Source organism: Poecile atricapillus, chromosome Z (genome assembly GCF_030490865.1).
Source record: "Poecile atricapillus isolate bPoeAtr1 chromosome Z, bPoeAtr1.hap1, whole genome shotgun sequence".
Lineage (NCBI taxonomy): Eukaryota > Metazoa > Chordata > Aves > Passeriformes > Paridae > Poecile > Poecile atricapillus.
The window spans coordinates 101,723,887-101,746,792 of record NC_081289.1 but is presented as its reverse complement, the minus strand read 5'-3'; the positions used below and the strand labels follow the sequence as shown (position 1 = coordinate 101,746,792).

The 22,906-nt window shown below is 41.7% G+C and overlaps 2 protein-coding genes across 5 annotated transcripts in view; one reads left to right on the top strand and one right to left on the bottom strand.

Annotated features, from left to right (window-relative positions):
- ABCA1 (ATP binding cassette subfamily A member 1) overlaps positions 1–5,284 on the top strand; it is an 89,332-nt gene extending 84,048 nt beyond the window's left edge. For all 4 annotated transcript variants that reach the window (XM_058828229.1, XM_058828230.1, XM_058828227.1 and 1 more), the window contains 11 exons: positions 226–349; positions 958–1,087; positions 1,221–1,341; positions 1,512–1,574; positions 2,016–2,122; positions 2,509–2,650; positions 3,562–3,696; positions 3,926–4,029; positions 4,157–4,249; positions 4,427–4,670; positions 4,883–5,284. In XM_058828229.1, the coding sequence (XP_058684212.1) occupies positions 226–349; positions 958–1,087; positions 1,221–1,341; positions 1,512–1,574; positions 2,016–2,122; positions 2,509–2,650; positions 3,562–3,696; positions 3,926–4,029; positions 4,157–4,249; positions 4,427–4,670; positions 4,883–5,023 (1,404 nt within the window). In that variant the 3' untranslated portion in view covers positions 5,024–5,284. The remainder of the gene's footprint in view (positions 1–225; positions 350–957; positions 1,088–1,220; positions 1,342–1,511; positions 1,575–2,015; positions 2,123–2,508; positions 2,651–3,561; positions 3,697–3,925; positions 4,030–4,156; positions 4,250–4,426; positions 4,671–4,882) is intronic.
- A 1,673-nt stretch (positions 5,285–6,957) lies between these two features.
- LOC131573887 (protein NipSnap homolog 3A-like) lies at positions 6,958–18,501 on the bottom strand. The gene is made up of 6 exons (XM_058828233.1): positions 18,345–18,501; positions 16,158–16,359; positions 12,995–13,156; positions 11,279–11,428; positions 10,812–10,898; positions 6,958–10,701 (listed from the first exon to the last, which is right to left on the bottom strand). The coding sequence occupies exons 1-6, from the start codon at positions 18,417–18,419 to the stop codon at positions 10,625–10,627; spliced, it is 753 nt and encodes a 250-aa protein (XP_058684216.1). The 5' UTR covers positions 18,420–18,501; the 3' UTR covers positions 6,958–10,624.
- Positions 18,502–22,906: the final 4,405 nt, after the last annotated feature.

The following is a 22,906-nucleotide window of genomic DNA, read 5'->3' as shown; positions in this document are numbered from 1 at the left end:
TTATCACAGTTTGCTTGTGTTATGTGAGCAACACAACAACACTGACTGTCCAGAGGAGCCATGGCCCTGGCTCTTGGGAGAACATTTCTAATCCTTAGATTTTTGTGGGGTTGTAGTGTTGAGGAAGGGAAGGAGGGGTCAGTGACAACATGGATCATTCTTGGGAGGTGATGGCCACTTTCTGGTCAGCTGGCTCACTGGCACTTGATTTTTTTTTCTTAACAGAAGCTGAAGGACATCAATGACATCCTGAAGTCTGTCTTTCTCATCTTCCCCCACTTCTGCCTGGGCCGGGGACTCATTGACATGGTGAAAAACCAGGCTATGGCTGATGCTTTGGAGAGATTTGGTAAGTGAAACTGTGTATGACAGAGACTATGTTCCTTTCTGAAAGGAACAGAGAAATCTATAGTCTGCTCCAGACAAGCTCCTCTAACTTTTCAGGAACTAAAAGTGCACAGTTTGCAGCAGAGACCTGGTCAAACATGGGAAGTCATAATAGTCTTCCAGTCTAAGTTGTTAAGAGAAACTGGTAGATAGATCCAAAGAGTTTTGAGTTAAGAGCATTAAATAAAAGTGAAAAAAGACATTTGTATGGAAATCATTAGTTCTAGTGTTAAGGAGTGGCTGAGGTTCTGGACAGCTGGATTTATTATTTTTCTTTGGCATGCAGATGCCAGGCCTGAGTCATTGTCTATTTGTGCTTTACTAACCTTTTGGAAAGGTGGGCTAGCTCTTTGGCAGACTGAATTTTCCAGGCCTGAGTCCCAGCTTTGCTACAGTAAAAAATGTGCATGCAGCTGCAGCTGGCCCCTTGTGTGGTCTAACCCTTCACTCCTCCAACTGGCTGATCATCAGTTGTCCCAGTGCCCAACTTGGTGAGCTCTGCTGGAAGAAATGCTAGAGTGCTCCTCTTGCTCTGGAAATGTGATTGTACTTTTAATCTCATTTTGGCAGGAGAAAATCGTTTTGTGTCCCCTCTGTCATGGGACTTGGTGGGAAGGAACCTCTTTGCCATGGCAGTAGAAGGTGTTGTGTTTTTCCTCATTACAGTGCTCATCCAGTACAGGTTCTTCATCAAACCCAGGTAGGTTGTCCTTTCTACTGTGCTGCAACAGGCAGGTGAAGTTTTCATTGGTGTTGCCTGTGAAATGGGGAGAATATTACCTATGAAGGCCCTCTCATTTTCTGATAAGGCTTTATCATGTTGATTTCTTCAGGCCTGTCTATGCCAAGCTGCCTCCTGTGAATGATGAAGATGAGGATGTAACCAGAGAGAGGCAGAGGATAATTAGTGGAGGAGGACAGAGTGATATTTTGGAAATCAAGGAGCTAACCAAGGTGACAGAACTTCTGAATTTGTACTCACTGACACAAAACTATGCAATTCACTGTCTTATCAGAGGAATTTAGGGGGGTCAAAACTTGATCGAGTTGGAAGTACTGAATATGTACAGCTCTAATTGGAATTCTTTGACTTTGTCCTCATTTCTTTTTTCTTATGGTTTCAGATTTACAGAATGAAGAGAAAGCCAGCAGTTGACAGGATCTGTGTTGGAATCCCCCCTGGAGAGGTAAGCTTATTTGTTAAATGCATTGTTAATTATTACTGCAGTATTTAGGAGCCAGCACAGGGTAGAGTAAGATCAAAACCACATGAATGTTCAAACTACGCCGAAGAAAAGTAGAAGCTGAAGCAGTTTCTGTGTGTCTCTGCCTTTGAAGAAGATACTTAACTCTGTGTCTGGGACTAGATGCCAAATTCCAGTATTCAAGGTTTGTCACAGATAAACTGTGGTGACCGTGTATCAAGGTGACACCACAGTTTGTTCGTCTTCCCAGCTTAAAGGTTTTTACTTAAAATAAAAGCACAGAATTTTTTTTTTTCCTGAAAATGGACTTGGGTCCCTCTAGCTGTCCTGAGGGTCAAGTTTGTTTCTACACATCTTTTCAGTGCTGAAAATGGTGCAGATGGATCCTGTTCTCAAATACACTGTGCTCATTTATATCCCCAGTGCTTTGGACTCCTGGGAGTAAATGGTGCTGGCAAGTCATCCACTTTTAAGATGTTAACTGGCGATACAGATGTGACGGGAGGAGAAGCTTTCCTCAAAGGAAACAGGTGAAAGACAATGCATTTTCTCTGCTTTCTCCTCCAGTTTTAACAGCTTTTTTTTTCCACATCAAAAGTCTTTTACACTTTTCCTGATTACAACTCCTGGCATCTGTTTCAGTCCTTGTTTGTGTCTGGTAAAGTATGTCAGTCGCTTAGGAAAGTTGATTTAGTCTGGTATTCATTTCTGTGTAACAGCTCTTCCATATTTAAATATAATTTTTTTAAGGACAGAAAAGGGAGAGAGATAAAAAGCAACTTGATAACGATGGATTTCTAGGATCCTGTATTTTTGTTAGTTCAGTGATTCCAGAAACACTGTTTCACACTGTTTTAACATCTAGAATAGCAGCATATGCTCATGAAATCCTAACAAAGGCTTTTTTATTTTATAGTATCTTGTCCAACATCCAAGAAGTCCATCAGAACATGGGCTACTGCCCACAGTTCGATGCTGTTAATGAACTGCTAACAGGGCGAGAGCACTTGGAGTTCTTTGCACTCCTGAGAGGTGTTCCAGAGAAAGAAGTCTGCAAGGTAAATGAAACACTCTAGGACCCACCCCAGTGACCAACTTGGAAGTTCTTGCTTGCATGCACTCTCCCTGCAATTCATGTAATGTCATGATGTGAAGCTGTTGAAGATATGGTATGGTGAAATCTGCCCCCCTCTCCTTCAGGAAAACCCAAGAGTTGCCCTGTTCTTCCAATGCTGCCTGGAAAAATGTACAAAATGGAAGGGCAGATAATTTGGGTCCTGCGTTGTCATAGTGGATGTTCTTCTCCACTGAAGAACTCTCTTCCTTTAAGAATTTAAGGGCTATGGAGCTGCAGGTCATGCAGAACTTCACTTACTGTCAAGTGTTACTTCTTTAAAGTCCCCAGAAACACTCTACAGCTTAGCAGAAGCCTTGTTCCGAGTTTTAAAAGCTTTCTGGTTGATCATGGGGCATCAATAAAGTGTTGCTATTTCAGCATTCAGACATGAGGTTACAAGAACTGTCTTTAGGCAATTGATGACAGCTGCCAGTACCATGCTGCACCCTTCTCAGTTCTGTTTTCTAGAATTAACAGTTTTTGAGACAGTATGAGGCCTGAGTGCTCTACATAGATGATATCTAGGGTATGTCCAAGTAGCTTGAATCCTTCTGTGAGAGTAGACATGATGGGTGGAAACTGCAATCTCCTTCTAAGATTGCTGCCAAGTTCTTCCATGTGGTGTTCTCACCAGCTCCATATAAAAAGGGACCCAGTTCTGGATGTGATTTGAGTAGTAGCTGGGTTACATATATCCTGATCCAGAGGTGCACAGGGTATTTCAAAACCCGTATTGATGCCACATTAGATCCTCAGATGAATGGCCCTTCTGAAACCTGCTTTTGAAGCCAAAGCTTCTAAAAAAAATCTATTTGTGCAGATGCTTGATTGAAGGTGTGCTGTCTGTTGTAGGTTGGCGAGTGGGCAATTCGGAAATTGGGCCTCGTGAAATATGGAGAAAAATACGCTGGGAATTACAGTGGAGGGAACAGACGCAAGCTTTCCACAGCCATTGCCCTCATTGGAGGGCCGCCTGTGGTGTTCCTGGTGAGTCTGCAACCTTTGCTCTTCAATATTTTTCTCAAAAAACCAGAAAGGTTGAAATGCAGAGTCATTAAAAATCCGGTGCATAAATTACTTTCTCATTTTAGAAAATGAAATCAAACTTGCTTATTTTCAGTGTTTCCGTAATCAGGAATGGACAGGTCATTTCAAAGATGAGGTATTTGTCAGTAGAATGTAGCAGCATAATTTGTTTTTTGTACACATTTTGCAGGATGAGCCAACAACAGGAATGGATCCCAAAGCACGTCGCTTCTTGTGGAACTGTGCTCTGAGTGTAATCAAGGAGGGGAGATCAGTGGTGCTAACATCTCACAGGTAAGTAGCAGCGCACTTGTGTCATACTTTGCCTTTTACATTTGTCAGGGCTGGATGCTAAGCTCAGCCTTTCTGCTCTGCCCTTCAGTGCTGTGTGCATTACTAATGAAGTTATTTCTGCCTGCAGCATGGAAGAATGCGAAGCCCTGTGCACTCGAATGGCGATAATGGTCAATGGGCGGTTCAGGTGTCTGGGCAGTGTCCAGCACCTAAAGAACAGGTAGGTGTTTTATTTTCATTTATTCCACACAGTTTGCACTTTTAGGGAGGTACAGCTAGGCTTAGTTCCTCATGCAGCATTTCTATTGCTATTCTGACTATAGTAAATGCTGCTGGATTTTTAGCCCACTTGTTTTTCAGAAGCACTTAACTCTTGTACTGACATTTTTGTTTGTAGGTTTGGAGATGGCTACACCATAGTGGTGAGAATTGCGGGAGCAAACCCAGACCTGAAGCCTGTTGAGGAGTTCTTTGGGCATGCCTTCCCTGGAAGTGTCCTAAAGGAAAAACATCGGAATATGCTGCAGTACCAACTTCCCTCTTCACCATCCTCCCTGGCCAAAATATTCAGTATTCTCTCCCAGAACAAAAAGAGACTCCACATAGAAGACTACTCCGTTTCTCAGACCACACTTGACCAAGTAAGTTTTTAGTAAGTTTTTAGTAGCCTGGATGCCAAAAGCTTCTTTTGTAGAAGGAGTACATCCACCAATTTAATGCACCTATCTTATAAGGGCATTTAAACAAACTAGAGTACTGAATCCCAGGACTATTTCAGGGTGTCCAGTGCTTAAAATTACATGAATTAATGAAATACTATGGTGGTGTGTGACATGCCCTGTTTTTCTTGTAGGTTTTTGTAAATTTTGCTAAGGACCAAAGTGACGACGACCATTCTAAGGACCTGTCATTGCACAAAAACCAGACTGTGGTAGACATTGCAATCCTTAACTCCTTCCTGCAAGATGAGAAGGTAAAAGAAAGTTGTGTGTGAGCCAAATTCATCAAAGAAATGATGAGCAGAATGCAAACTTCCTTTTCCTGGGATAGCATATTCCCAAAGAAGCCAGAGGAAAAGCAACTGGACACTCTACTGATAACCATTCAATGCAATGCAATTCAATGCAATGAAAACAATTCCTTTACAGGGGCAGTGCCTCATGGAGTCGTCTTGTACTGTTCTCCAGTGAAAGACTTGAATTTAGCTCATTACAGTATAACTCTGAAGCTGTGGTAAAGCACCCACTAGATGCTGTGGGATTTCAACCATACTGTATCTTGTTCTGTACAGTATGTTTTTATTAGGGTTGCTAAAATAATTCATTGAGGAAACATGGCCAGTGGTTATTTGCAGATATTTTAGACATGCATGTTTTAGTCTTTAGAACATTCGTGTCAGGAGTGGGAATGTGCTGGTGCTATATCCATTGCTGGCAATGAATGCACCAAAACAGTCAGTGGCAAGAAGAGCCACCGCTAGTGTTGAAGCCCTAGGTTGTGAAAACATACCTGACCAGCTGGCTTTCTCTAGGCTGGTGTAGGTCACTGGTGACAAAGCTGAGGCCACAAAGCAGTACTGTGCAGGTGGGATGGCAAGAGACAGGCCATCATTACCGCACATCTTCATCAGTAAGTGGTGATATGGAGAACTGTGAACCCTCCTAATGCATGATTATCCCACCAGCATCACAATCAACAACGTACTTTGACTAGATGTTTGTGCAGTTAAGTACTTTCCTGCTCCTTTGAGGTACTGTTGCAGCTGCATGAACGTCTAGTAGGAAGAAGTGGGTGAGAAGCAGACATAGGGTTTGGACCACAGCAGCAAACTCAGTAGTTGTACAAGCTGCTAATGCCAAGAGCAAATTCTAAATCATGACTGTCACTCAGATTTGTAATATCTGCTCTTTAACCCCTGCTTTGCAGCAGAAAGGTACCCATCATCTGGAATTACTGCTTAGCACAAGCATGTTGCTGTTTCTGGCTTTGCCAGAAAAAACTAGAAATGAGATGTAGATTTTTTTTTTTTTAACAGTATTATTTATGACTTTAAATAGATAAGTAGCATAATTAGGGATTAAAAATGCTTTCAGTTGATCTTTGTAGCCACGGTATTTCTTTACATTATGCCTGTAATGCTATGCTCTCTTTCTATCCCTGTGGTGGATAGCTGCATTCATGATCTGACCATGTTCCAGATTCTAGCAATCAGCTGCTATCTGCAAAATCAGCTTGCAACTGCAAGTTGTTCACCTAAAATTTTCCTGTTTGAAAACTGGTATAACATTAGTGTGTTAGTTTCTGCTTCTGTTGTGCAGTGTAGTTTCAGTCATTAGGTGATCCCTAACTGGAGAATACACCCTTATTATACATGTGACAAACAACTGTTTCAGTAAAAATCCCCCTGAAAAATACGAGAGTTCAAGATAATAGTGTTACAGTTCATCAGTCAATTTTTCAAGTTTTACAAAACCAGACTAATATTAGAGGGGAAATTATATAGTAAGAACAACCAATGCTTGTTCACATTGTACAACGGTCTTGGGAGAGTATGCTTTTTGGGCTCCTCTGTGTTGCTTTTACATTCGAAAATTGGTTCAGTAATGTGGTATGAACACAAGTGCAGTTCCTGAGCTGTTCCTGTATGCCATGCCTCTGCCTTAAATACCCACACAGGTTCTGCACTGGTTTTGATGCTACTCCATGAATCAGTCATGGACCATTTTCTTCTGTGAATGACCATAGCAGCCCACCAAATACTGAAAAGGCTGGCATGAGCCTGAAGAAGATTGATTACATGTTTCCAAGTGTACTTGGTAACACTGACCAACTCAACATTTTTAAAATGCAGTTTAAACAAGTTCCTTGTCCCTCTGTGTCCTGCCTTGAGTTAAAGTAAGAGCTTAGTACAGGCTCTGCTGAAGTGCCTTTTTAATACTTTTTTTTTTTTTTAATCTGTATAATTCATTGCTGAGGGGATTGAGAAAAGGAGTGTAATGGGGATTGGTATACCTCACTTAAAACATGCTTTGTTATTACCTTTATGACATTGTCACTCTATGGGGATGAGTTACAGGGTGACGAATACGCCAGACTTCCAAGTGCAGAACAGCAGAGCTACAACCCTGACTACTCCAGAACTATGTGGCGGTAACATTGAAACAAATAGCATGTACTGGAGTCTCACCACTGCTACAAGTCACTATTACAAATCCACATTACATCACTGAAGGGCTAACTTTTTTGTACTGCACCAAACTAGTGCGTGCAGAGCTAGAACGAGTTCTAGGAGGATTCAGATTTGGTCCTGGAAGGGCTGTGGTTTGCTCTTGGTAACTGCTTATTTAAATGATTCATGTATCAGGAAAAAACAGTTACATGGTAATAAACTTTCCTTAGCCCACAAAAAAGATTCTTGATTTCTTTTGCCCCATGACTGTCATGCTTACAGGGTCTGCTATCTGTGACAAAATGTTGCAGTAAATGTGGATATTGACCAGACTACTTCACAGCTCTGATCTGCGTTGTTTGTACTGAACAGACAGCACAATGCAACACTGGCATGAAGACTTGTCATGGAATATGTTCAGACAGCCACTAATTTTTACTCATTCAAGTATGTGTTGGGGAAAAATCACTCTGGAGTCATATACATTATATGAACCACTCTTGATAATGAAACTACACTGAGGTGTTAACTTATTTTAAACTTCAGTACTATTGACATGTGGCATCCCTCTTTGTAGTACATTTGTATTTCAGTAAGGAGTTGTTGTATTTCCCCCATGGTTAAACAACCACTTTTGTGCTTATCTTTCCCTCCTGAATTATAGTTGGTCCTTCGTTCCAAGCACTTTATGCTATCTGTAATGGGATCTATTTTTGCACTGGAATATCTGTTAACTTTGCAAAAATCTAGAGAGATTTCACAACTGAAATTTCTAAGTTAAATCCTTAAATGGACATTTTCATTAAAAGAAAAAAAAAAGTATATATATTTGTATTTGCTAATATCTGTTATGTGAAGTATTAAAAGGCACTCTAATTGCCTTGTATTAAGAAAAAAAATAAAGCTGTTATAGCACCACTGGTCTTCACAAGTGTAATTTTTGCATTTTTTATTTCAAGGAGCACTGCTAGAAGCTTCTGTTTTGCATGGTTTTATTTTGTTGTGAACTTTGATTCATGAGATTTCAGTAGCTCTAAAAACTTGTATGGAGTAGTTACACTATTTTCAGGTAAATGAGGACATGCAAGATATAAAGGTAAGTGCTAGATTAAACTTCTAAAGTTATTAAATAAAAAGCTCTCTAGCAAGTGATTGGTTAACTGTCAAATCCAACTGCAAAGCATAACAAACTTCTCTAGATCTAAATCCCAATTCAAGTACCTGCCTCTGCATTTTTATTACAGAGCTGTGAGCTGCTGATTGCTCCTCCTTGCTAAAAACACCCTATAGGGTTGGTTGATTTTGAATAGCAGTTTACAAATGAAAGCAGAATAACAGTGTGATTGCTCAAGGATAACTGATACTAAAATCTTGTCTGCTACTGCCTATAGTATCATCATCAACCAAGTTCCAATATCTAACCAATTCCTGAAGTTGCACTCATCAAGAAAATTCTGCCCAAGTTAAGAAGCCTGGGTGGGGGCACCAACTGCCTGAAATGTACCTGAAGGCCCTTCAATAAATATAACTGCTTTTTATTCATCTTAATTTTGTCTGGCCTCTGTTTTTAGGTGCCAAAAGGCATCAGTGGCACCCCAAACTGTCCCCAGCACTCGAGGTGAGGCTGCCTCAGAGCAGGAGCAGGACAATCCCTTCCCTTGACCGGCTGTGTTGCTGTGCCTGATGGACCCCAGGACAGGGTTGGCCTTCCTGGCTGCCAGGACATTGCTGGCTCATGATCAGCTTGCCATCCACCAGGATCCCCCAGAGCCCAGTCCTGCTGCTTTCCAGCATCTTGTCCCCCACCTGTCTGTACACCCAGGGTTGTCCTTGCCCAGGCACAATATCCAGCTCTTTCCCTTGTTGAACTTCATGTGGCTGATGATTGCGCAGCCCTCTTAATTTCCTGGGTTTTCTGTTTTGATCTCATGTCCAGCTGGCACCGCAGGATAAAGCACATCTCTAACATCCTAAATGTTCCTTAGTCTCAATGCTGATGTTAAGGAAAACAGTTTAATTAAAAAGCAGAAGAACAACCAACCAACCAAAAACCCTAAGTGAAACTTGAATTCTTGCCTGCAAATGAAAAAAAAAAGTCTTTAACTCTCTCTTCCCATTTTTCCGCCCATGTTTTTGTAAGTAAAAAAAAAAAAACTTCCTTTGAAAGAACAGTTGTAAGGCCATGTTCTAAACAATATACTGGCTCATCAGGTCTTTGTACCTTAAAAAGTTGATTTATAAAATGTAAGACAGAAGTCTCTGAAGTTGTGTTTGTTCCACCCTGAGAATGCTACTAGTGGGGAAGAGCACTGTATGAAGACAGGGATATAGCAGCTGAGACCCGTTACACTCCCTTAACTACAGCAGCCACATCCCATGCACCCACCTTGGACACAAACATAATTTAGTGCTTTCTGTGAGATCTTAAGGCCCTATAAGAGGCAGTAATCATTATGCAAACTGCACAAAGATACTTCAGTACTCAAGTGCTCATTGCAGAGCCGTGATAAACATGTAGAAAAGCCTCCCAAGTGCTCTGCAATTTCTAGTCGATACCTATAAATTGCAGAAGAGGGTGCTCTGTACTACTGTACACAAAACAGAAGTTTGACTTCTCAGCCCATGAGCCCTCTGTCCCACTGCTATTCACTCCAGCTTACTGGTTCTAAAGCAATTCGTTGTTGACCAAAAGACAAAACCTGCAAAATTAATATTGTACTTGGAGAATGGGATTTATCATCTCACAGCTTAAAAAGAGTAAGAGCTTGAGCCATAAACACTAAAAATTAATGCTTTCTACTCATTTATTTAGCTTTTAATAGTCTGATGAAAAGTATTTCAAAGAATGTCAGAACATGTAAATCAGATGAGTCTGACGACACAATTGAACAAGAAGGACTAATCAGCTTCAGCACCCTAAGCAAGTATTAAAATACCTGAGGCAAAGCTTGTGTGGATAACTCACAGTTTTGAGGCAGTGTTTAATGAACAATAAAGGAAAAGGCTGAAATGAACCATGACAAGTAATTAAGTAAAAAGGATTTTTCATCAAAGTATATTATAAAAATTATATCATCCCTGTCTGGAATGCCAGACAAGAGCACTTACTCAGTTTTGTAAGTGATCCAGCTATGCAAGAAATTATGAAGAACTTAGGAATTAAAATAGATGACTGGTGAAGCATGGTTTGTGTCATGATTTGGCTTGAGTTCTTTGTCCTGGAGACACAGGAACATCACCATAAACTTCTGTTTAACAATTGGTATCAATTGTGCTGATTTACATTGCTAGTGGATCAGTATTTTGCATCCATTTTTTGTCAGCTGAAGAACAGCTCAGCTCATGAGGGTATGGGGATCCATGTCACTTGCTGACAGCATTTCCATCTTGTCTCTCCTGCCATCAGTTACGTCCTTTAGAAGAAGGTTACTTCAGCGGTGAGCATTCCAGGGGAATCAGAAGCACATTTTGCTGGGACTCCAAGAATCTGACACTGTCGCGCACTAAAATTAAATGCACGTTTAATTAAGACAGTATTCCAATGAAAAGTAATACTTTTCTCAGCATGCATGCAGGTAACACAAGTGAGTTCTCTAGATTCATCATGTCTTACCAGCTGCTACAACTCTGGCATCTTCATGGGCACGGTGTCTTCCTGCTGCCCGGTGATCGGGGCTCTCGTTCCACCATAACACGTGAACTGAGAAAGTACAAATAAAGTCAGCGGAGCACTATTATGCTGCAATACAACACATTCTCTAAGTCCTAGCCATCTGCCTTCATCTGCTACAAATGCAGTTATCAAAAGCAATTCTCCAGGCATCCCACCCAGTAGTGGGATGATGGTTTACTGAGCCATTGCATGGTTTGACTTTAGCATCAGATCTGAAAGTCTTTTAAGATTGTGGCAACTGGCTTATGTCTATAATCCAATAGTTGAGTTCAAGGATTGTTTACAGGACTTTGGTGATCCACACCAACATTTTCAGCTAGCTAGCCAATCCTGATCCAGGATGAGGGCTTGCCCCTCTGCCTCTGCCCTTTCCCATGCCAAAGTCTGTATCAGAAGTTGATGAGTACCTGTGTTAAGTAATCCATATTCTGTGTGGAAAACACCTATCAGGCTGGTATATCCTGTGTTGATGTGAGCATTGACTGCAGCTCGAAATGCTTCACCCCACAATGCTGGCCCACCAGGCTTCATCTGGAAAGTAACCCATTCATATACACCTAGAAGAAAAGGCAAACACTACCACAAGGAAGGAAATACAAATTAATACAGCAGATCTTGAGCTGTGTCTCATGGCCACAGCGTACTTGCTGTGAGACCAGTATGACGTTTCCCTGTCATTTGGGGACAGTAGGAAACTGCCCCTTACTCCCAGCACACACAAGAACTCACAGCTTCCAGAGGCTCACAAGAGCACAGGCTCACTAACCCTAGTTAGTTCAAGTGTAAAGCTAAGTATGAGGGCACTGAAGAAGAGAAAGCTTCACACAAAGCCCAACTTTACAATTTTCAATGCTGCATGGAAATATCAAGACATTCAGTCTACTTTGCAGATACCACAAGTGCTCATACTTGTTTGAGGGATTTTGTAGCTGCTTGAACAATGCTGGGTGTCTTTTCTAAGACTGGTGATGTTTTCTGGCATTGTAGAGGTTTATAAGATTACAAACCCCTTTGACTCCTGGCAGTTGGTCACGTAAGACCTGACAGCATAGCCAGTACAGCAGGACTAGTTTAGCACCTCTGCTGTGCCAAGCAATCTCCCTTATTTGTAGAGAAATGGCATAATTTGCAAAAAAAACTCCAGTCCTTTTAAAAGTTACTTGTCTTCTTTCTGTTCAGGTAGTTACTTCATATCATTATCGTTGGCACAGAAACGGAATGCCAGACACTTGCTACTTGGCAGTGTCTGGTGTCACTCTCCAACAATTGGCTGGAGATAAACTACAACAGTGTTTGAAGTCGTCTCTCCAGATTTTAGAGAAAACAGGACTGCTTTCAAATTCAACAGCAGCAGCATAAAATTCAGAATCCTGGGGAAATAAAGAACAAAGACTACTGTATCTGGATATGTGCTGAGGGCTGAAGCAAGGTCTGTTCCCTGTCACTTCATGCAAGAAAGCCTGCCAATGTTCATATACGGGGGAACACTCAATATTATTAATATCAACTTTGCTACAGAGAGAATTAAAATACATAGGGACATGACTTCTACACTTAACCTATGATTGTTACAAAAAATTGTTCCAAAAAGGGAAGAACTGCAGAACTACAGCTTGGTTAGTCTCATCTCTGTGCCTGGCAAGATCAAGGAGAGATCCTCATGTTTGACTTTCATGTATCTTTAAAAAAGTAGGAAATCTTTAAAACTTTTTGTGAAAGAAGTAGTAACATCAAAGCAAATTGATAAGAGGAAAATATCTGTGAAAGAGAATGATTATCCAGGAAATGCCCTCTCACTGATGGACAGACAAAGGAAATCTGAGATGACTGCTCTGATCACTACTATGGCATTGCCATTTTTCATGTTCATTTAGCAAGTCACAATCCTGATCATTAACAACCTTAATGATCAGCACTCAGTCAGTTATTGATGTACCTTAGTGAAAAATCCTTCTGAAAATCTTTGTCCCTCATCTGTGTTATGTCACCTTTATCCACATGGATGCATGTACATGCATTTGTTACATAAAGGGAGACAAAACTATGCAATACCTGGTTTGAACTTTAAGCCATTTTTTGTTAGTGCCGGTTACTTGAATCAGCAAAAGAAAAGATAAGCTCACCCCCTTCCTTTGGAGGCTTCCCAAGCTGACACCAGGGCACCAGATAAGCAACCTCATTGTGCTGCTTCTCTATCAAGGGGACAGCTGCAGAGATGAATTTTCCCTGCCAGTCTTTGTCATTTGCTAGTGCATGCCGGACTGCTGTTCTGTGGGCAAAATTATCTGTAAGAAAGGAAAAAAATGCATTAAAAAATGCATATGATGTCACGTCAGACTTAATCAAAATGTATAATTACAAGAAGGCAAACAACATCTAATTTTGAAACTGGCAGTTTTCAGACATCATATTAGCTCAAAGCAGATGTGGTAAGTTTCCTTTAAATTCTGCAAAACTTCCTTTAAAATCCGCGTTAGCTCTCACATTAAAATGGATTCAAGCAAAATGAAAATTTCCAAGAAAGTTTACAAAGGAGTTAAAATAAGTTAAGCAATTTTACTGTTAAAATAGATTTGAACACGGCAATTGTAGGGTCTACTGGATGTGGCAACAGTTACCAAGGATAAGATTTGGAGAAAGCACAGTGGATATGGAAATTAAGTGGAAAAAATAAAAATCAGGAGAAGTAATAGCCTATCAAGAAAAAAAATAATAAATATGGTTTGGCTTATATAAAGTGACATTAAAACTGTAGAATTAATGTTTGTGTGTTTTGTTACATAAAAAGATGTTAAATGCCCAAAAGCTAAACTTTTTCTTCTTTTTTTTTTTCTTATTGGAAAACAAGTCCACTTAATTAAGAGCATGAACTTCAGCTGCTTAGGCTGCAGTGGCATCTTAAGCAATATATTTATGCAGACAGCTCCCAACATTACAAAAGAAAAATCTAGCATCTGAGAATGGGAAGAACCTTGAGAAATATCAGTATCCTGGGAAAAAAGAGGTAAATATAGCAATTATGGAAGCAGGGGTCTGATGAATCAAGGAGGAAGAATGTTGTGAAATTTGTTCATTTCCCAGATAGTAGTGTGGTCTCAGGGTGGGGGGAGGAACCATCACAATTAGACATGTAAATTACTGTAAGGAAACAAAAAGTACAGGTTTTGCCTTAACTTTGCATTTTAAAGGTTTCCCATAGATTTTTTTTTTTTTTTTTTTTTAAATTTAGAGATAGTAACAATAGCCAAGACTAAAATGTTCTGAGAAGCGGGACAATTTTTAAATTCAAGTGAACTCAAAATATTGACAAATGAATGGCCCTCTCTTGAAGGAAAACAAAGACATGGCTGCCCAGGTCATGAAAAATGTTGAGGGACTCAGTGTCCTTTTTTGCCTTGGTCTGCACTGGCAAATGCTCCAGCCAGACCACGCAAGTCACAGAAGGCAAAGGCAGGGATTGTGAGAATGAATAATGACCTGCTGTAGGAAAAATTTGGGTCTGAGACCATCTAAGGGACGTGAAGGTGCACAAATCAATGGGACTCAATGAGATACATTCACAGGTCCTGAGGAAACTGTCAGAGAAGGTGGCTAAGCTACAATTTGTTGTATTTGAGAAGTTATGGCAGCCCATTTTTAAAAAGGAACATAAGGAAGAACTGCAGAACTACAGCTTGGTAAGTTTCACCTCTGTGCCTGGCAAGATCAAGGCGTAGATCTTTATGGAAAATATGCCAAGGCTCATAGAAGACCATGAGGTGATTTGTGACAGCCAACATGGCTTCACTAAGAGCAAATAGTGCCTGACTAATTTGGTGGCCTTCTGTGACGGGGTTACATCTTTGGTGGATGAGAGAAGATTGATTGACATCAGAGGAGGTGACAAAAATAATTCAAGTGCTCAAGCACCTCTCCTGTGAAGACAGGCTGAAAGAGTTTGGGCTATTCAGTCTGAAAAAGAGAAGGCTCCGGGGAGATCCTACAGCAACATTCCAGCACCTAACGGGAGCCTGTAAGTGAGCTGGAGAGGCACCTTTTTACAAGGGCATGTAGTAATATGACAAGAGGGAATGGCTTTAAACTGACAGAGGGTAGATTGAGAATCACAGGATGGTTTGGATTGGAAGGGACCTCTGAACATCACCTAATTTCAACCCCCTGGCCATGTGCAGGGACACCTGCCCCTGGACCAGGTTGCTCAGAGCTCAGAGCTCCATCCAGCTTTTAAATACCTTCTGGGATGAAGCAAGATTTAGATTAGAGATAATGAAGAAATCCTTCACTGTGAGAATGTTGAGGCACTGCAGCAGATTGCTCAGAGAAGGCTGTGGATGCCCAGTCCCTGGAAGTGTTAGAGGCCAGGCTGGATGAGGCACACAGCAGTATCGTTGAGAGGAACCAAACAATTCTCAAAGTCTATGATTCCACAATTCATCCCTCCAAAACAAAAGGGAATTCCCTTAATTGAAACAGGTATTGTGACGGAACTGGACTTCAATGAATGGAGTGTGTCAACATGCAGCTGGACTGCAGCAGGCATTCAAGGGGAATTATACCAGTGTGCCTTCCCACCCCTCTATAACCCAAGTATCACTTCCCTTGGGTTCCACAAAAATCACAGCCAGCACACCTAGCTTTTAGCATAATAGTAGCTTTTTTTGGCTCACCTGCACCTTCCATGTCAAAACTAACTCCAACAACCTAAAAAGGTGATCATACTGCAAAAATCATATTGATAGCAAGGTTAAAGCTGCAACAAAAACATTTCACACACTTGAGAAGTCAGACCTGGTGGAGCAGCTTCCAACCTCAGTACAGGTCCACTGCAGGAGGAGTTTAAGCATACCAACAGCATATTCATTTTTTTATGGGAGTGACTGGTACTCTGAGCTAAAATACAGTAAAATTATACATGCATATAAACACACACAGACCACATATGTGTGCATGTTTCCTTTTTTCCACTAATTTTGAAAGTTTCAAGACGTTTGCGGAACTGACCCTAAGTTTAAAATATTTACCATTAATGAAACACTCGGCCACAGTTCCTCTGTTATACTGTTCAAGAACATTTGTAACTTTCCCATCCCAACATGTTAAAAGTTGTTCTGACAAGGTCTGAAGTGTTCTTGTCACTCACTAATCAATACAGGAGCAATGTTATGGGGCAACCTCCTTACAGTTAGAGCAACAAATAAAAGCCAGGTAAGCATTCCCCTCACCTTCTTGCCAGGGAAACAGGGGACACAGAGAGAGCAGAACAGTGCAAAGGGATGCTGACCGTACCATACTTCCAAATGTGGAGCACCCTGTTCATTGCTCCCAGCTCCGAGTACCAGAATCCCACCAGCTCTGAGTGAGCTGTGCGAAAGTGAAAGTACTTCTTGACCATTTCCAAGAACTCCTTCATCTTTGCTGGCTTAATATCATATGTGCGAATTTCGTAGAAAATGCCATTATTTTGTCTGGGCCCTGTAGCAAGGCGTACCTGAAAGAAAATAGTAAGAAAAAATAGTAAAAGTAATTCTCAAGGCAGAAAGTTGTTTCCTGCCTATTATTTTTTAATTAATGCAGAACTACAGAAGGATCTTTTACTGCAGGTTGGGAGATGAGTACTTACTTCGTGACGTCCGCTACAAAAAAAATACCTTTTGACACTTTTCTTTGGAAGTAGTAACAATGTCCATTATTTGCCACTCCTTTTGGCAATGCAACAGACTGTGATGTGTCATTCATTTGATGCACTCAACTGTTTAATTATTAGCTCATAACAAAGCAGGCTTTTCCTTTTCCTGTTCCTCAGGAAGTCAGCAGCAATATGCATTTGGCTAAATACATTATTCAAAAGCAAGGCTGCTGAGATGCCACCAAAGAGGAAGCAACACCAACATCTGCCTGTGCTGTGCTTACCCAACCAACTCACGCTACTGCATTGTGTTTTCTACTTATAATCTTATACCAGTATTAGCAAATTACATATTATTGGCAAATGAAGGAAAAAGATATCAACTCTTGGGAAAGAGTGATTCATTCCAACACATGATTGCTTAAGTCCACATCCTAGCTCTTTACTGGCTGCTTCCCAAGGGCTGATCAAGAACAGTTTTTCTGCTCATACTAGGTAAAACCCTTTGGGAGTCCCAGACTAAGTGTACTTTTGCAACTGACTCAATAACCTGGAACATGCTACTCACCTCTCAAATAAAACATGAAAAATTAAGACCAAAACACAGCTTTGGCCATAGCCCATGTTTGCACAGAGGCAGCTACAGGATGGATTTTGGATATGTCCTATTTCACAAGAATCTGCAGGCATGAGCACCATTAATAACCAGAACAGAATTGTTTATGTTTAGAAATTACTTTATCATCCTATCCACTGTGAATCTAGATGTGCCATGTCCACCACTAAACCATATTCTCAAGTGACATATCTACCTGTTTCTCGAATACTTCCAGGGATGGTGACTCCACCACTCCCCTGGGCAACTTGGTTCAGTGCTTTACAACCCTTCCAGTGAAAAAAAAATTTCTAATATCCAATCTAAACTTCTCCTGGTTTAGAGAACTTGAGGCCACTTCCTCTAATTCTATCACTTGTTGCCTGGAAGGAGAACCTGACCCCAGGCTGGCTGCACTTACAGGTCGTTGAATACAGAAGGTGAAAACCAAAGGCTTTGTTACTCAATGGCCCTTGCAGCATGACACATCTAGTGCTGGCTGCCATGAATGACAGCTCCTTGGGGCTGTTATAAACCCCTGCAGGATCCTGACACAGTGGGAAGCCTTCAGTAGCGACCCATTCCTTACTGCATTTCTGTGGGAAATGAGAGGCCCTGAAGCTTTCTGCTTAGGCTGACACTGGGACACTGCAGGACTGCCTCTGTTCCAGACAAGGGCAACGGAGCTGGTGAAGGGTATGGAACACAAGTCTTATGAGGAGGAGCTGAGGGAATTGGGGCTGTTTGGCCTGGAGAAAAAGAGGCTCAGGGCTGACCCTATCCCTCTCTACAACTGCCTGAAAGCAGGGTATAGCCAGGTGGGGATCGGCCACTTCTTGCAGGCCGAGGACGGTGATAGGATAAGAGGTCATAGTCTCAAGCTGCAGCGAGAAAGGTTTCGACTGGACATCAGAAAGAACTCTTTAACAGAAGAGGTGATGGGACATTGGAATGGGCTGCTCGGGGACGTGGTGGAGTCGCCGTCCCCCAAGGCGTTTAAGGAAAGGCTGGACGTGACACTTGGTGCCACGGTCTGGTTCCCAGGGTGGTGGTATTCGAGCACGGGCTGGACTCGCTGATCTCAGCAGTCTTTTCCAACCGGATCGATCCCGTGACCAGGGGATGGATCCCAAAGGGCTCCACACGGCTCTGGGCAGGGCCCGGCGCCAGACTCGTGAGAGACGGTGTCGCGACAGCGACAGGCCCCGCGCGGAGGGTACGGCCCCCGCCCGCCCCGCGTCCCCGCCGCTACCTGCGGGCCGGAGCGCGGCAGGGCCAGGCGGGCGGCGGCGGCGAGCGGGCGGCGGAGCAGAGCCGGCGGCAGCATGGCGGGCACGGCCTGGCCACAGTCAGCGCCCGGCCACAGACACCGCCCAGCGCCATGGGGGCGGTAAGGGGATCGGCGGGCCCTCCCTGCTGCGGGCGGGCCGCCGCTGGGACCGCCTCTGCAGCCCGCCCCGCCGCCTGCGCACAGAGCCGCCGGTGGACGCACTGGGGGCGGGCGGAGCAGCAGGAGGAAGGCGTAGCTGTTGTGGTTTTCAGCTCCAATAGAGATGAAGCAGACCGCGGCTCTCCCCGCCTCTCCTTTTCTTATCCCCTCACATCGGTGGAATGCAGAGGAGAATCGAATTAAAACTTGTTTGCTGACATGAGAATTTAATAATTGAAGCAACAACTACAACAACAACCGCAACAATGTCGTTGCTCACCACTCACTGACTGAGCCAGGCCTTCCCTTCCTGAAACCAGACCATCCGCCCTTCCAGGTAACTCCCCCCTTTTCATAGAGCGAGCATGACGTTTTGTGGTGCGGAGCATCCCTTTGGTCAGTTCGGGTCACCTGTCCCGGCCATGCTCCCGCCCACTTTCATCTGCATACTGCCTCCTGGCAGAACATGAGACAAGGGAAAAAAAAAAAAAAAAAAAAGTCCTTGACTTAGGATAAACACGACTTGGCATAATACCAAACCATCAGTGTGTTATCAGCAGCATTCTTTCTCCAAATCCAAAACAACCCTGTAATAGCTACTGAGAAGTAATTAACTCTATCTTAGCTGTAACTAGGGGCAACAAATTACCAGGCATCGGTGCCTGAAATGTATCTGTGCCTCTGTCCATGCACCTGAATACAACAGAAAGTATCCTAACTGCTTTAGGACACCTTGGATCTTGTTCCTCACAGGCTGCCTTGGGGCAAAGCACTCAGTAAGATCACCCACACCCGAGATCAGACTTCATACTGATCACACTGATCCTCCAAACTTCAAATTCTGCAGATACAAATCCTTTATAAGCAGTTCTCTCCATAAGAAAGTCACATGGCACTCCTCTGTGGTGTTCTTTTGGGTGAAACTAGAGGTGCCAGCAGTGCACAGCACCAGGAACTCTCAGCCCTTTTAGAGCTCTGGGTCCAACTGCATACTGCTTCTAATCACACAGTTACCAAGGGATGAGATTTTGTGATGGCTGATACTATATCTTCACAGCATCAAATATTGACTAAGATGAATATAAAGACAAAATTTCTTCTGGAATCAGTGCAATCTGGAATCAGTGCAATCCAGAGTTTTACTTGGGAGACAAACAGCTCCTAGAAAAGGATGCTTTATGGAAGACTACATAAATTTACAAGGCATCTTTTATGATTCCTCTTAATAGGGGCAGGGAGGGACATTTGTTCCTCTACACCACATAATTGATTTTGAGTGTCTCTGCAAGAAGTTAAATGTAATAAGAGCAATTATGAATTTATGCCTATGGAGCTTTCATGCTTTTTCTCACAATAAACAAATTTTTATTTTCTTAAAGAAAATTAAGGAGGAAAGATTGTCTAAATTAAAAGAAGATAGAAAAAGTTGTTCTAAGGTACTAAAAGAGGAAAAGAATTAAGCACCTACATTGTGTGTTATATGTTATTTTGCAAGTGGTTACATTTGTTATAGATTTTTTGCAACATGGCATGAAAAAAGTCTCAGAGTTTCTACAGCAAAATCACATAATCACAGTATGACATGAAGTGTGATTACTGATGCAGTTGCTGCCAGTTTAAAATTGGTTTAATGTGGAAGTTTTTTTTTTCACTTATGAACAAATTGTGTTTCAGCTGAAGGCAAAGAATAGGATGGCAAATTCCAAAATATTTAAACTTCTCCATTGTTTATCTCATTGTATGGTTGAAGTAACATTCTTCATAACCATGTTGTAGTGGAATATTTCTTCACATTTCTGAAAGATTTTATTTTTTATTGTTTGAACATTTTCTGTGCTTGCTTTCTCAGTAAAGTTCACAAAAGCCAGGATTTGAAGTCAGTAGTGATAAAATGCAGGTTTAGTTCTTGCTAACCTGAATAGCCAAGAAGAAGCTTTGATCTTACTTTTTTTTTTTTTTTTTTTTTTTTTGTATATTCAGGGAATATAAAAGTGATCATGATTTTCATAACTGAGCATAACAGTTCAAAACAGTGCAGAGTTAAAATGTACAAAACTGCCCTGGAATTCAATGAAGGCCTGAAATGATTCCCTGAAACAAGTCAGTGAATGTTTTTACACAGCAAGTAAATTTGAGAAAACTGCAGTCAAGGAAGTGACTAAGATAAAATTTGTTGAGAAGATTGTTCTTTCAGCTCTGAGGTTTTGCCTGGAATTTGGATTTGCTATACTTCCTGGTATTTTCTCATTCATATTCTTCTAGAAGTCCATGGGTTTGTGTTTCTATGTAGATGTGGCAGAGGCAGAGGGGAAGAGAGAGGATTGTAGCTCCAGTTCCTGTCAGCCACTCGAAAGGCTGTCTACCAATACACAGAATGGTTAACAGGAGCTGTGCTTAACAGACAGGTCGCAGATGGTACTGAACATCTGGAAATGACACTGTTGATCTCGTGGAAGAACTCATACTGAATAGTATCCTGTTTTTGATGGGATGTTTTTAGTTTGGTACTGAATTCATGAAGCATGTGCTATGTGCAATTTATGTAGACTGGCAGAGCTGCCCAAGTACAAGAGGTTTATTATAAAGTTTTCTTTCTATTGGAAGCCAAAAGCACCATGGAGACAAAATGTAAGAAGGTGATTTGTGCACATTGTAATCCCTGCATGAATCGTTTTCATCCATTCTCATTTTCTCAAGGAACAGGAAACAATTTTAATCTTACCTTTATGCGTCTTGTGAATGTGGGCAAGGTCTGGGTAGGGGTTATACTCCATATGAGATACTGGTAATGGAAAAAAGGTACCAAAAGGTTCAATACTTTCAAAAGCAGCTGAAATTTCCTTTGTGATGTTTGCTTAAACACAAAATCAGAGTTTTGGAAAAGGAGAAAGCACAATACATTTTCCTTAGCCAGGGGGATGTTCCCATTTGCTTCCAGCAAATCGTGGCTTCCAGACTGCTATTGCACGAGTGATAAAACAAGGACATTTCCTTCTATTTCTGCGTAAAACTTTCAGCTTGAATTCCTTTCTCAGAAACACAGTTTTCAAAAGTACAGGAGGGTATAACACACCGTGCATTTTCTTCCAGTAGCAGGAGGGTTTCCATTACATAGTCCTGTTCTCTTTATAGGCTTGAGAAAGGTGTGCAACAAGCTTGTTTAGTTTGTTAGACACAGGCTTTTTGCTGTTAGGTTTTCACAAATCTCTCATACTGAGCGCTTCCCTTCCTCTCTCTCAATTTGCTAGTGTGTGAGCAAGCAACAAGTGGTTTCCTGCTATGCACACAAGGCAACATTCCTGAATGTAATGCAGCCTCTTAGTATGTTCCCAGTAGGCCAGAACATGTAAATATCCTCTGTTTTCCATTCTCTGAGCCATTCCATATGAAAATCTGGATAACAACTTAGCAAACTTGGTATTTTCTTCCCTGTTTTTCCTAGCCAGTATGCATTCCTCATCTCATCAAAACAATCTCTATTGTGTATAAATATTTATTGTGTAGAACTGATTAGAATGCTTGAAAGAACCAATGCCATCTTTGTGTTTAAAAGGGGCAAGAGTCACGTTAGTATTCTTTGTACCGAGGGCCTGGGGACATGGTTGAACCAGAGTCATATGCAGGTGCTCTATCAGTCAGTGAAAGAGCGCAGGGAAAATTGGTTCCATGTTTTTGCTTTGCTGGAGAAGGCAGCAGGACAACAATGTAGCACTTTGTCTCTTTGAGAAGCAGGTCTGTGTTGTTCCCTCTGGGTTTATCCGCTTCACACCCAAATACATGCTGAGGTTTGACAAATTCCCTAACCCCACCAGCATGGAGCCCACCAGCTCTCTTGGCCTGGCTGAGATGCTATCTTACAGAGCTGCACAGCTGGAAGAAAAAGGGCAGAGCAGGTGCTTGTAGCTATGTGGAAGGGAACTAGGGAACTGCTTCATACTGCTTGAGGTTTTTTTGAACACTTAGTTCTGATGTTTGTCATCATGACACTTCATGTCAATGCTTATATCAAATATTGGAGGAGATAAATTCTACCGCATCAAAATGCTCTCTGCTAATCTTTCAAGCAGCTGTAGCACAAACCTGGTAGCAGGCCACTATGTCCACTTGAATTGAGCTCAAAATAAAACATTCATGTATGTTCCCTGTTCTTTTTTTTAGAAGGCCTCTTTCTTACATACTTCATTAACAGATTTTTCTTTTTATTTCCTGGGAAATCTGCAAAAGTTTAATGATTTCAGAAGAAGGACGTGTTAAAGGCAACACACATACTGAAATTCTCCACTTGTTTTTCTACAAATGTTTTTATTGAAATCCTCTGAATTATAGATATTAAAAAAGCTCTTCCCTGTCAACAGCCAAGAAATATTACAATTTTTAAAAATGGT

Bases quoted from the DNA above. Each gene is read 5' to 3' on its own strand.
- LOC131573887 (XM_058828233.1), bottom strand. From the start codon at position 18,419: ATGCTGCCGCCGGCTCTGCTCCGCCGCCCGCTCGCCGCCGCCGCCCGC. The intron at 11,429-12,994 runs GTGAGCTTATCT...CTTTTCTTCTAG, and splicing joins GAAGCCTCCAAAGGAAGGGG to GTGTATATGAATGGGTTACT. The intron at 10,899-11,278 runs GTACTCATCAAC...GTACTTTCTCAG, and splicing joins ATATGGATTACTTAACACAG to TTCACGTGTTATGGTGGAAC.